At 41.8% G+C, this 14,120-nt stretch overlaps 1 protein-coding gene and 1 long non-coding RNA gene across 8 annotated transcripts in view; one reads left to right on the top strand and one right to left on the bottom strand.

Annotated features, from left to right (window-relative positions):
* Positions 1-5,631: 5,631 nt before the first annotated feature.
* The window catches only part of col26a1 (collagen, type XXVI, alpha 1), a 35,406-nt gene continuing 26,917 nt past the window's right edge, over positions 5,632-14,120 (bottom strand). For all 7 annotated transcript variants that reach the window (XM_025898243.1, XM_025898244.1, XM_005459361.4 and 4 more), the window contains 8 exons: positions 13,927-14,064; positions 11,241-11,315; positions 8,789-8,841; positions 8,634-8,696; positions 8,152-8,187; positions 8,033-8,077; positions 7,859-7,943; positions 5,632-6,956 (listed from right to left, as the gene is read on the bottom strand). In XM_025898243.1, coding sequence (XP_025754028.1) covers positions 6,829-6,956; positions 7,859-7,943; positions 8,033-8,077; positions 8,152-8,187; positions 8,634-8,696; positions 8,789-8,841; positions 11,241-11,315; positions 13,927-14,064 — 623 coding nt within the window. In that variant the 3' untranslated portion in view covers positions 5,632-6,828. The remainder of the gene's footprint in view (positions 6,957-7,858; positions 7,944-8,032; positions 8,078-8,151; positions 8,188-8,633; positions 8,697-8,788; positions 8,842-11,240; positions 11,316-13,926; positions 14,065-14,120) is intronic.
* On the top strand, positions 11,308-13,908 carry LOC102077957 (uncharacterized). Its single transcript, XR_003213834.1, has 3 exons — positions 11,308-11,378; positions 12,309-12,632; positions 13,641-13,908. It is a non-coding gene; the product is annotated as an uncharacterized LOC102077957 (long non-coding RNA).

Here is a 14,120-nt window from a genome sequence, read left to right on the forward strand (position 1 = left end):
ATCTATACCTCTCCACTGTGGACAGAACAGGTGCTAGACAGCTGACATATGGACACACAGAAAGCAGACTTCTCTTAATGTGCATTAAAAAGCGCATCTGATCACTGAGAAGACTACAAAAGGAGGCACACAGCAGTAACACCCTGAACAGGATATCTGACATGCTTATTATACATATTTCCCTGCAAACACTGCGATGCTTAGCAACTTTTATTTATGTGTCTCGTGCTCGTTTAATTAAAATTTGTGACCGTGTTTACACAGTAATCAATACTGACTGTCACAATGCTTCTCGTTAAGCATTAAATCTCGCAAATCAAGAAAGAAAATATGCAGAAATACAATCAACTGCATGATCGTTTATAAACGATCTCCAGTCTCTGTGATGTTTATGCTGACTGACACAGGTTGCCACCCCAGCTGTTTTCACTTAACTGAACCACAGCAGATCTGGTATCTCAGTGGGCATGTGTTACAGGCACCATAAGAGGCCTAAAAAGAAGGAGACTCGAGTTCTGAGTAGAAACAGATCCAGGAGTTCAATGAGGTTAGAGTACAGATGCCAGTGTGTGTGTTTTTGTTTGTGTGTGTGTGTGCACGCTAATAGGGCTCTCTCCCTTTTGCTCTGTGAAGCTGAACTGCCTCTTCTGGCAGTTTGCATCCTCTGTTAGCAGGCTTTCACAAATATGGACCAGAGCTTAGTCGATATCATACATAAGAGATGCCAAAGAGCTTCTTCTTTGGCTCTATTTTTAAACAATTTCTTGAAAAGCAGACGGTAGATGAAAATGTGAGTTTTATGTTAAAAAAATGTCTGTTATTAACTGTTTATCAGCTTGAATTAACATAAAAACATCAAATTTGATCACCTTTTTTAAAAATTGATTTGTGTTTTCAAAATGTGTTTATATTTGCATTTAGATTTTCTATATTTGTGAGCCACATGCCCACAAAGTGGATACAAACCGAAGAATTTATTTCTCCCACATATAATAATAACTTAAAGCTAGTCTGAGATTAATATTTTAAGTGAAACACAGTCATAGTCATTCATATTTAAAGGTCACAGACTAGGTTGATTTTAAAAGTATCCTTAATGTTTTTTATGGATTAAAAAATAGTTACCCGAAAGAACACGCAGAAATGATTCTGGTGTGTGCTGCAAAGTCCAGATTAGTTAGCATCAAAACATTACATTTTAGCAGGGTGACACAAAAAGTATCATCTGAAGGTGAGTCAGTGCTGTGTGCATGGACGTCTTTGAAATGAACAGTCCCTGCTCGCAGCGTTACCTGTGTTTTGTCAGAAACTGACCCCGAGCAGACGATTCTCGGCGCCTTCGAGGTCTTTGACCCAGAAGGAGCAGTAGTTCCTCAGGATGGGAGGGGAGGAGCGACTGTGAAATATTATTCACAGTTTTCACAGCAGAGACTCGGTGACCCTTCACAGGAATTCATCACACAGATAACAACGAATTAGACCAATAAAGGAGGTGTTTCATGATGATGCAAGCCTCAGCCAGTGAAATGCAGAATGTAAAGTCAGAGAGATTGAAACAGTGATTCTTCTTCCTCGTGGCTCCCCTGCAGCACGAAATAACACCTCATGTCACGGGCTGACAAGTTTACAGAGGATGAGGTGAGTCGTTGCTTGGCAACAAGGTGAAATATCGGATGTATCAATATGAGATACAAGTGGTCGAGATACTTTTGAACAACTATAAAGTGAGCCTTGATGAATACTCGGAATAAAAGGCAATTTGATTATTCAAAGCCCTTAAATACCCGCTGCAGCTTATTACAAAGATCCTTCACAGCTCCTTCTTCAGTAACAGTGCCATTCATAACCTACATGGCCCCTGGCTAGAGACACAGTAATCTCATTTGTGCAGCAACAGATGTTTCTCTTAAAAACATCCGTTGACTGGGGAGTGAAAACTATGCCTCTCATTCTCTCGGGAGGGTTCAGAGAGACCAGTATAATCACTATGAAATTTGTCACATTTGTACTGGTTTAAAGAGACATGCAGACTTACTGCAGACTCACTATGTTGTAAAAAAGTAAATGCTCTCCTTCTCTGTCCCTCTCACACAGCCTGCACATATTTTATAAGGAAGCTTTCATGTTCTGTTTATCAAAACACCGCAAAGGGGGGAGGTAAGGGGGGCAAGAAAATGCATATGAAACAACAAAACCCCTCGACAAATAAACAGCACAGTGTTCCCATGGCAGCGCGTTGCATTAATCTGAAGGCTGGTTTCCCATGGCTGTGTCTCACTGCCCCATAGACCTCCACTCTGTCTCACTGATGGCTCCTGTGATTGCAATCATCCATCTTACTGTCAAAAGCAAAAAAAGAAAAAAAAAAGGGCAAGAAAGGGGAAATCGCACACACCATCTCGCTCTCGCTCCCTTGTGTCCAGCAAACAAGGCACCCCAATGTGAGCAGAGCCGACACATGGACCACAGGCCCTGTGCATTGTGTGTGTGCCCGTGCTTGTATGATTAACAGCGAGAACATGTGTGGGTGTGCATCTTTGGTTGTCTGTGCCTGCACTATACTGCATGATCAGTCACTGGAGTGTACACGGGGGGGAAGCGGTGGACATGTCTGATCTTGCAGCTGATCAAAAGCACCAGAGACTTGTTCCCTTGTGGCCGTGCGAGCGGGCCCTCATATCAACACGTCTCTGTTCAGTAGACAGGAAAAACAAGAGGAGAGAGACAGACAGACAGAGGAGGAGGAGGAGGAGGAGGAGGAGGGGTACATGAAGAGAGAGACAGAAACAGGCAGGCAGAGCACAGATGAAAGGATGCATAAAGAGGCCAGAGTGGAGTATGACAATGATACATAACCGCACTTATCTCTCTGTTCTGATGAGCTAATTGAAAGGCAAAAGTCAGCTCTGTTTGTGTCTGTAGATTTAACAGCGTGCGTGATCCTTCGATGCAAACCTGACAGCAACTGTCTGCAAAACGCTAAATGTGGAGAAAGAAGAAAACTCTGATGTCTATAAACTTCCCCTGGGGATGTGGCTGGTTACCTTAACTACAAGACCTTGTGTCGTGTGATCACCCACAGAGAGGACAAAGAGCAGGAGCGAGAGGAAGAAGGGGAAAAAAAAGGAGGACAAAGGGAGGAGGAAGATGAGGAGGTGGAGCTTCTGTGAAGCTTCTGCTTGTAAATTGTCTGGCCACGCTGTGAAGTTGTGGTGTGAGAATGTAATTATGTGCAATAAAGTGGTGATTCTATGAAATGAATCCCTTTGTTGTTTGCAACTTTAATCTCACTCCAGTATAACCAACGCAGAGACGTTTCTGCTGAGCCCAGCGTTTTGCAAACGGAACAACAAAGCCCACCTGAACATGCTTTAGTGTAAAAGATAAAGAGACGTGCACAAACACACAAGAACAGATGTATTTAAAAGGTAGACTCAACACTCTAAAACATATGATTACTTATCACACTGAAGACAAACAGATCAGCCGTTGTCGTGATTAACGACTAGATCAAAACTTGGATCTTGTCATAAACTCGCTTCCTTGCCAAAAGTCGTAGAAAGAGACAAAACACATTCTCATGTCTGAACAATAATAGACTGTATATAAAGATGGACACAAGATAGTAGGTTTGATTGGTTTGTGAAGTCCCGTTTTAAGGCCTTGACTCGAGGTTTGTATTAGTTGCCTGGTCGGCTAATGCTAGCAAACTTGTTTAGTAAACCTTGTGTCTACACATGACACAGGTCCCTGCTAGTTAATAATGCACAAATTCTTATAAAAAGTACAGTTTAATTCACAAAAACTGGATTACATATTTCTTGGATACTCTGTACTTAATAATGTGAAATAATGTTTGGATTAAAAATCCTACAGAAAAGATCAACACCACAAACACAACTCAGAGGTCCAATTCTGTGGCTACAAGTAGTTGGGACCAATATCCTCCCATCATTCAAAGCAGCTAAAGCTCCTAATAATGCAAACTTTAAGGCTTAATAAAGAGTTATGAGTTATGACCCTGTGAAGTTGTTATGAAAGGAGAAGTTTTTCTGTGAGCTTGCTTATGGTCGCCTTTGCAAACGGAGTGAGCCAAATGTGATGTCACAGCTGCTGGCATGAGCCACAGTTTGGTGGCATTTCAGCTTGTCCTCCATCGCTCAGCTTTCTGTAGCTTGGTGCAAGCAGCAGTGTAAAATCATGCTGGCCATCACTGCCATTTCAGTGATATTGCAGTGCTTGAGAGGGCGACTCCACAACAGCTTGAAAAGGTGAAACTTTCTGGAGAAAAATCCTCTGCAGTTTCTTTGTGTTCTGGTTTTATTTCTTCTTCTCCCATAGAGATGTCCCGTGTGACATCATGTGCACATTTCTTGACAGTTGCCCACCATTTTGGATGTGATACAACCAACGATCAATAGGAAAAAATGTGTACGCCTGGAGCTGGATGCTGCCAGTTGCTTCCAGGCAAAGCTGGTCGCGGGGCTTATTACTGCGCGGTTGCTCGCAGCCACCTCTAGTTTGGATGGAAGACATCGACTACTCTGCAAAGCAGTACTGACTACTTTCCAAGCGGTAGTATAACCTGAGAAACTGTGACACAAACTAGAAACAGAGAACGTTTGCCTTCAGAGTAAAAGCTGTGGCTCAGCACTTTCACTAAAGCTCAGAGAGCAGCTGGCAATTGCAAATTACAGGCAATTGTGTCAGTTTGCTAGCAACTAAAGAGGTTTCTACCAACTGGTTGGAGAATGCACAGTTTTTCCTGCTGAAGGTTGGGGTCTCTGACTGGTCTCTCTCTGTAACTGGGACGTTAGCAATCGATTGGTACCACTCACCAACTGGTAGCTTATCCCTCCACTGTCACCATGATCGTCATGTCTCTAAAAGGGCTAACAAATTAATGTCAAACCTCAATATTATCGCTGTTTGTTTGTTTTCTGAGAAGAAGACCTCAGTGAGTCTGGTGCGGGACTTGTGTGACATCAAAAGTCAGTGAGCAACACAACCAATGCTGTCACTGTAAAGGAGCCTTCACTCACTTTTTGATCCAGCCTCAAGTGGCCGTTGGAGGAACTACGCTGTGATCAGCACGTCCATACTGGCTTCATTTATTAGCCTTGGAAGTTGCAGCTTAACTTTAAACCGACCTAATATCTCTTTCCTTTTCTGTCATACATATAAAGGATTGTTGCATCATTTAAAAATCCGTTTGTTTGTTTTTTACTGTTTGATGCCAAAGGTCGTGGTATGATTAACGTATATGGTCACCTCAGGTACACAGGTGTGGCTGTCAGCACAGAAGCCCTTTTCCTTTAATGCTACAGTAAGAAACACTTTGCTTACCCCCAAAAAACTAAGTAAATCCATCTATCAGCACCTGAAATATCATTAGCATGTTATATCTGTACAACACAAAACAAATGATGTTACATCTGTACAAAAAAAAGTGTGAAAATGTCATTTTGTGGTTATAAAAGCCATTATGAGGAAAGTATATTTGTTATTACATTTCACCATGTCAGGGATATAGGAAGATCGGAGGGTAATTAGATTCTTTTGCTGTGTTACACATTTTTCACAGCCTGTTAACAAGTGAAACTGTAGACCATACAAAAAGCGTAAATCCACTGGTGTTAATACTGGATTTTATTAAGATGTCAGCAGATCACAGAGCTGTAGTTTTTCATTTAGTTCTTCACTAGATGGAAAATTATTGTGGTTGTCAGAAATTCTTAAAATCTCAAACTGAGGCAAACCAAACAGATGATAGATTGTGAGAGCAGCACCGTAATCCCCAGCTGTGCTATTTTTTTCCTTAACCTTAGGAAAGCTGTTTAATATTTACCTACAGAAATGAGAGTGGTATTGATCATAGCTCTAGTTCTTGGCACGAAAGCGCACCGGCATATTTCCAAAAATGCCTTTCACATAAGGAGCTTGTAATCTAGAAAACAAACACCAGACAAGGCCGGAGCTTTATTCAGAAACCAACATCTGGGTCTCCCGGAGACTTGTTATACAATAATCATATCAGTTTAGAAAGAAATCTCAGAGGCAGTTTATGAAGAAGTCAATGCAACCCTGACAAGTATAGTCCCCTGTCAGCATTTGCATGAAGGAGCACTGGGGCCAGGCAGCGGTTGTTGTTTCCAGGCTAAAATTCACCGGTTCCAGCATCCCCTTCCTTTAGCTTTCCAGATGTGACCCCTCCAGATGTTACTCATTTCACCTAGCCTTATTTTAAGCAGATATTCTTGGCAGCTTGTCATGTCTTAGCTCAGTATTAACAAGGCAGAGCAGCAGAGAGACAGAGAGAAAGGAGGGTAAGAAATATGTTGGACAGGCACAGAAGATGAACCTCGAGGTCATTCCAAGAACATGTTTGACACTTAATAGTATATTTTCAGTCCAGCTCTGAGCTGCTTTGCAACCTCAGCCAAGGGAATTGATGCCTTTACTAGGCAGTCTTTTATCTGAGGAAAGAAAGATGCCAAAAGGCTCATAACATTTTATGAGATGATATTTCATTGTATAACAACATGTAAGTGCTTCTGCCGAGGTTATGCAGACTATGATCACGCAGCAACAGGGTGAAAGAGGCTGGGGGGAGCCTTATATATGGAAGAAATGCTCAACATCTCATGTCTGTATAGAACTGAATTTTTACAACAGTACTTTTTTTGTGTGTCAAAAAAGGCCATTATAATAAAAATACATTAACAAAATAAAGGTATGAGGAATCAGTTAAATCAGATATCCAGTTATGCAAAAGTTTGCAACATCCTCCACAACTACTAACAAAAGCATCCAAATTAGACGATCCTCTTAAAGGGCAACTCGTCTTTGTCTCTCGCGCAGCGCTGGAGTTTGAACAGGCTGAAGGCGTTTGGTTTTGAGGGCAGTGAAAGACAGCGGGTCTGAAACGCTGCCAAATCCAGATCCCTCAGAGGTTTCTGTGTAAAACAATAATGATTAAAAAAACAGCTATCAGCGAGAAAATGCTCATCTATAAACACTGCTTAACAGGAATCATTTGACATTTTAGGATCCCTCATCTAAACTGCTCTCTGGAGCAATTAGAAGAGAAGACTGATACCGTTCTCATGTAGGCTGTGATACAAATTGGACACCAGAATGGAGGAAATGGAGGTTTTATTTCACTAACTAACATAAAAATATAAGTGAATTGGAAAACAATAAGCATACATTAGAGTATGATGAGCTCTAAGAAAGGTGGGGGAGTGCTACAGCAGCAAGAAAGTGTTGACCAGCCAAAGAGGAAAAACTAAAGCACCTTTTAAAGCTAATTGTTTAGCAACGAGGGATTGCAAATGGCATACACGATCTGGACCTGGAGGAAAATCCAGGTTGCCTGACAACTGTTTAGTATCAAGAGAAAGTCCAGTGCATACCTCTTAATGTTTGTACCTAAAATTGTGTAAGTGAATGTGTCATTTTTCAGGATGTTTTGTCCTCTCTCCCTGTTGTTTACCCTTATTTCCTCTTTGCCTTCATCCTAACTGGTCATGTTCCTCCCTGAGCCTGGTTCTGGGGTTCCTTCCTTTTAAAAAAGGAGTTTTTCCTTCCCACTATCGCCAATTGCTTGCTTATAGGGGACCATCTGATTGGTGGGGGTTTCCTCTCTAACACTCTAGGGTCTCGGTTCCAGTCTTTTCTCTATATTCAGCTAGCTGTAACTGGTGAGTGCAGCTTTAAACTTAAGGGGCAGACCTGGGAGCGGTATCAGTCTTTTCATCTCACTCCCCGCCTGAAAATGAATAAGTGGTTTTTCCACAAAATGTCAACTTGTTCCTTTAATGTAATAATTCTCCCGTCTGGCTGTTTTTCTCCTCACCATGAATGCCAATCATGTGCTCCAGGATCAGGACCCTCTCAGCCAGGATCTTCAGGGCCTCCCTGAGCTGCTGCACGGCCTCGCCCTGAACAGCACCGGCATGTTTATTTAGGATAGTTTTTCAAATGAGGTCAGGAGGAGAAAAAAAACAAAAAACACCCTCACGCCTCTTACCTCGTTCAAGCCTTCTCCTGGCTCTCCTTTTGGCCCGGGTGCGCCCTGTGAGCACAGAGTGAAATAATGTTGTTATCTATGTGTGTGTGTGTATTTTATGCAGCACTTTTTCTACTTACAGGTAGGCCCTGCTCGCCTGTGGCACCCGGGGGTCCCTGGTAAAGGAAATGAAGAGAGAGAGAAAAAAACGTAAGATTCCTGCATTTTTATCCCCTCACTAATCTGCCTGTTCACCCGATATCCAATCTTAAATCAAGCTAGTAAAGGAAGGGGATCAGGTTTAAAGGCAGAGGCCCACTAGAGAGCTGACTGCAGAGGGGACCTGACATGGCTGCCCTGATTAGTGAGGCCTGGCCTTGGATGAGAGAGAGAGAGCGAGAGCAAGAGAGAGAGAGAGAGAGAGAGGAGGATTAGTCATGGCTTGGAGTGAGTCTTTGAAGAAAAGCTCGTTCACCTTTAATGTGTTTAAGATTGCATGACAGCGAAGGCCACTTACAAAACGTAGAACAAAAAGCATTTTGATAGCTCATCAGCAACAAATATGCTCAGCCAGCCCGATAATCCAATAATGAGGATGATTGTTTTTTTAAAGCAGCCTCACCCGCTGCCCTGGATCTCCTTTAGGGCCGGGACTGCCGGGCTTGCCTGGGAGGCCCTCCTTGCCCTCGTGTCAGACAAAGAGAAGAACACGGATTAGTGATGTCAGTCATACATTACTGTTTACTTTGTGCAGCAGTCTCAGTGATAGACACTCACATTTTGTCCCGGCAGACCTGGTATCCCTGCAGGTCCTCTCTCTCCTGGTGCACCTACAGAGTTGTTCACAAACACATTTACATTCAGCTAAACTGACGAATGGCAAATATTTAATCTGGGCTCCGAGTGTAAAAACAACGCAGTCAATATTAGGATTATATTGTCCTGTGAGAGGGATTCACCAGAGTTTAAAATAGATGCATAATTAACCATCTTTTGTTTTTCTCATTTTTACTCCCAAGTACAAGACATAAAGTCACACTTAGACATTTTGTATCAGTGTTTTAAAACTGCAGTATGTCTTGCTTATACTCCAGAGCTATTGCAGGATTGTTTTCATTATGAAGTGTTAAAACAATGACTTTTTGGCTCTGCAGTGGAAGAAGTATTTAGAAATATTTACCTCTACAATGTAAAAACGCTCAGTTTGAATCATTCTATAACCTAACATTACAAATACAGTGTTGTCAAAAAGTATTTGCTTGCTTCCTGATTTTTTAGGGCTTTTTTGTGATACAGTTTTAATATTGGCCAGTGATACTCTGAGTAAATAAAACATGATGGTTTTTAAATTATGATTTCATTTATTAAAGGGGGAAAAAAATGTCCAAACACACCTGGCCCTATGGGAAAAAGTTACTACCCCGCCTTGTTAAATCATAAATTGACTGTGATTAACCGCATTTATGGAAAGCAGAGATCAACTTTACTAGCCACACCCAGAAGTGATTGCTCCCAGACCTGTTAAATTAAGAAATCACTTAAACAGAACCTGTCTGACAAAGTGAAGAAGGATAAAAAACCTCAGACGCTAACACGTTATGCTGCGCCCATTAAACCTCAAGAACTGGTGAGTCATTGACGTCTATCAGTCTGGAAAGAGTCCCGAAGCCATGTCTAAGGTTTTGGGACTCCAGTAAACCACAATGAGAACCATTATCCACAAATGGAGACAACTTGGAACAGTGGTGAAGCTTCCAAGGAGTGGCCGACCTACCAAAATTACTCCAACACCCCATCGGCGACTCATCCATAAGGTCACAAAAGACCCCAGAACAAGATCTAAAGATCTGCAGGCATCATTTGCCTCAGTTAAGGTCAGAGTTCATATGATAAGACAGTGATTGGACAAAAATGGCATTTATGGGAGAGTTCCAATTTATAATACTTACAAAAAAATCACCATCTCAAATTTGACAAAAAACATCGTGATCATCCCTGAGAAAATATTCTGTAGACTGATGAGACAAAAGCTGACTTTTTGTTTTTTTCTGGTATAAAACTAAAACAGCATTTCATAAAAAGAACATCATACCAGCAGTCAAACATGCTGGTGGTAGTTTGATGGATAATTAATGGAACCATGAATTCTGCTCTCTACCAAAAAATCCTGAAGGAGAATGTCCAGTAATCATTCATGCCCTGAAGCTCAAGCACATTCGGGTTATGCAGCAGCACAAAGATTCAAAACACACAAGCCAGTCCACCTCTGGATGACTCCAAGTGGCCCAGTCAAAGTCCAAATGACCCTAAACAGGCTGTTTATGCTTGAAAACCCTCCATTGTGGCTGAATTAACACCAAAAGTCGTCCATAGCGATGTGAAAGACTCTTTTCCAGTTATCACAAACAGTTGATTACAGTTCTTGCTGCTAAGTGTGACACAGCCAGTTATTGGGTTTAGGGGGTATTTTTTTCACATAGGGAAAACTGAATGAAAAGAATGAAATCCTCATAGAAAAATTGCATTTTATATTTACTTTTTTAATATTAGAAAATACACTCAAAGTATGTAAAGGTATGTATTATTGTCTCATGCTTAGAGCACTGATAATTCATAACAAGTTTAATGGTTTAAACGGTGACGAGTGAAAGATCCCTGATTTGATACCAGGAGGAGACACAAATCCTTTGCGGTTTGAGTCACATAAAGAGCCTCCGGTATAAAAATCTGCTGAATCAAACATGTGGAGCTGCCTCTTTGTGAATCAAGGAACGGCCAAAAGAAGCGTTACAAGTACATGGAAATCTTACTTCAGTAAAACACTGGAGTAAATGGACTCAGTCAGTTTCCACCACGGATTCTATCCATGCTTGGATCCAGTGATGGGATCCAGTCAAAGGTTAATGTAAAAAAATTCTTATTTTAGGCACCATCAAAAACAAAAAAAGAAAGATTTGCTTTAGTTGTACTAATGTGTGCTGAGCTTTTTCTGAGAATGTGCTGAGAATGTAAACAATGAAGGTTTGGATAACATTACATTTTTTGGCCTTCATTAGGCCAGACAGGAAATTGAGGGAAATGATTTTCAGAAAACATCCCGGGGCGGACTCAAACCCAGGACGCTACAGCAAGGATGCGTCGCCTGCTCACTCAGGCCTGCTATAGTGGTGCCTGGGTGATATGTGTTTGCACTGAAGGACTGAGGGCAGAAAACAGCTTGTATTCATACCTGAGGGGCCGACTGGACCGGGAGGACCAGCTATGACCTGAGGTTCCTGGAGAACGGCATGGATGGGGTTCTCCTCTGCAAGGGAAAACAAAACAGATTAGAAAACATAAACATTTGATCTGACCGAAACAACAAGAGGTGAGTTCACTGCAACGTATCATTTAAAATTTGATTATTTTTTTTTTACAATAAATCATCTGCTAATATGCAGCCATGCAAATATTTACACTGTCAGCAAAGTGGAAATGTTAATAAAGTCCTTTAAATTTTCCTCTAGATTGTGGCCCATTTCCTGTTTACGTAAAATTTAACTGTTTTTGTATAAATGCTGTCATTAATCAACGCTGTGAATAATCTACTGAAGTGACTCACCGGCTGCAACACACTGACCAGTCAGTTACTCTGAAAAATTGCCAAAGTTTCCATGACTGCAGTGCTGGTGCTTGCCAGAACTCTTGTGGTTATTAGAGCTACAAAGACAGCAATGTTGGTGTGAAGTAGGCTTCATTCAGTGGCAACTATAAAGCGTGTCTCTGCAATTTGGGCAGTGGAGCAAATTTATTAAAAAAACAGATACACCCTCACAGTTACAAGTTTATTACACTTTTATTTAGGCATAAAAAGTGTAAATGCCAGGGCCAAGTCAACTATTCTTAACCCTATAGGCCATACTTTTCAGTTACTGAAGACAAACCTGAAGGCAGATAGTCCAACAAACAAGCAGCAACTTAAGGTGTTTGCACTAAACTCCTGCAGCGCAAACAGCATTTGGTGACGTCCATGGGTTCCAGACTTGAGGTACTCATCGACTGCGAAGGATTTTCATTTTTCAAATAATCTTTAAAATTACAGTTATTTTAGTTCAATCACATCTCGACTCTTTGATTTAAAATCTACTGTGATGCTATACAGAGGGAAAAACTACAAAAATTGAGTCACTGTCCAAATACTTACAAAAGTACCTGCAGATTTAGAAAGAGCCTAAAGATCCCAGATCTCCTGCCAGGTTTTGTTTGCTGTGTTCTGAGCATTTTAAACACGTCTTAAAAAATATGTTTGTATTTACAGTATATCGTCCAGTTGTTGGATACACTGTCCGCTATCCTGCTGGAGAATCAAAAAGCCCACACGTCGTGTGATATGATGTTTAATTCAAACCTACACAAGAGTTAAAACATCAGGGGGTCTCCAGCCAGACGGTAGAGTTTCCCCAGCAGTCAGCAGCTGGAATACATCCTGTGAGCAAGTGATCGACATGAACAGCTGGTTTCTCAAAGAGGTCCCATTAAACGGAGTAACAAATGCCTGGACATGATCTGTCTTCATAGAAAACAAGCATGAGGTGGAAGTCATGTCTTGTTCTCGGCATGTTGGATATTTTAAAGTACACTTGTAAGTATAAATTTTGTTTGAAACCACGCCACACTTCCTCACCACTTCAACATATGTTCAGCGTCAGTCTTCCCCCGTGTTGAGACAGCACTGTTACATTATGGCTGCAGTCCACTGTAAGGCTCTAGATGGAGCAGATTTCCCTCTGGAACTAATTTTCTAATGCTACAGTCTCCTTGAGCCTGGCTGCCTCCCTAAGAAACTCCACATGAGTGGCAGACTATCTCCTCCCTTGTTCAAAGCCAGCCCAGCTTTTGGCTCGGGGCCGTGGCCAGTTCCCCCAAAACACAGACTGTTGTGCTGACAGCTAACAAATTAGGTCTGATTTACAGCCAGTTGGCCCCCCTCAGCTTACATGGTCCCACAGACCCAAATCTACATAGTTCCAGACCCGCAGACACAGTCCCGGGCTCAGAAAGGCAGACAAAGCCAAAAGCCTAATCAGAGCCAGCAGTCCTCATGAGGTAATGATTATACCATGGATTCCTACTGCCTCCCTGTGGTCAAAGTGAAGTATTCAACAGCAGAGAAGTAACGTTTTCATATATGTATTGTGCTTTTATTGCCTATTTGTTAAAAGATATGATCACTTAAATGTTGCAAATGATATGAAAGCAATGCTTTCATGTTAACATCCAATACCAAAGCTTCACCCTTGCATGTGCCGATCTGTGCAGCGAGTGTACAAAGGAATGACTTTGTACTAAACTGGAAACAAAGAATGAAAAATGAGTCAGTGTATTTTATAATCAAGAGTCTTTTTAAAACTCCCAAACCTAATCTTGTGATTTAGATGAACGCTTTCCAACTGTCGGCGGTGGTGTTAAACGAGGTTGCAGTAAACAGTGGCTCCGCAGCAGCAAACACACACGGAAACAATTAAAATAAATCTATGCCAGCCCTGCTGGGGAAGAGAAACAATACTCTCTCCGTTGCAAGTTTGGGTCTTTTTCTAAAAACGGCCTCTGTGCTTCCACCTGTTTCCCCTTTAAACTATTTTCCATGTAGAGAAACCGGTGTGACCAGGGTTCATGTCCTGCCTGACAAGAACATGAGATATGTGAGCGTGAAGCACGTGACCCGGTGCAGGATGAACTGCAGAAATGGACTTGAGGTAATGGCACCAATTCAGACCGTCCAAAAACTTAATGCTCGAATGGTTTTACAATAGTTCTTGGTCATAATTCATCCATATGGGTAAGCTCTACTTCTATCATGCTCTCATTTGAGCCCATCTGGGAGAATTTAGCTCTAAGTTACTGTGAAATAGCACATTTGACGTGGAATCGCCTACCTTGATGGTCCACGTGAAAAATGTCGCCCCGGATTCTGACAGGAAACGGACTCGGTTCTGAAGGACCCGGAGGACCTGGTGGGCCAGGGGGGCCGGGTCGACCGATCTCGCCGGGGTAACCTCTTTCTCCCTTTGGTCCTGAGCATCAAGGAAAAATAAGCGAGCTCAGCTTTAAACAAGAAAGAGTTAAATTT

Source organism: Oreochromis niloticus, linkage group LG14 (genome assembly GCF_001858045.2).
Source record: "Oreochromis niloticus isolate F11D_XX linkage group LG14, O_niloticus_UMD_NMBU, whole genome shotgun sequence".
Lineage (NCBI taxonomy): Eukaryota > Metazoa > Chordata > Actinopteri > Cichliformes > Cichlidae > Oreochromis > Oreochromis niloticus.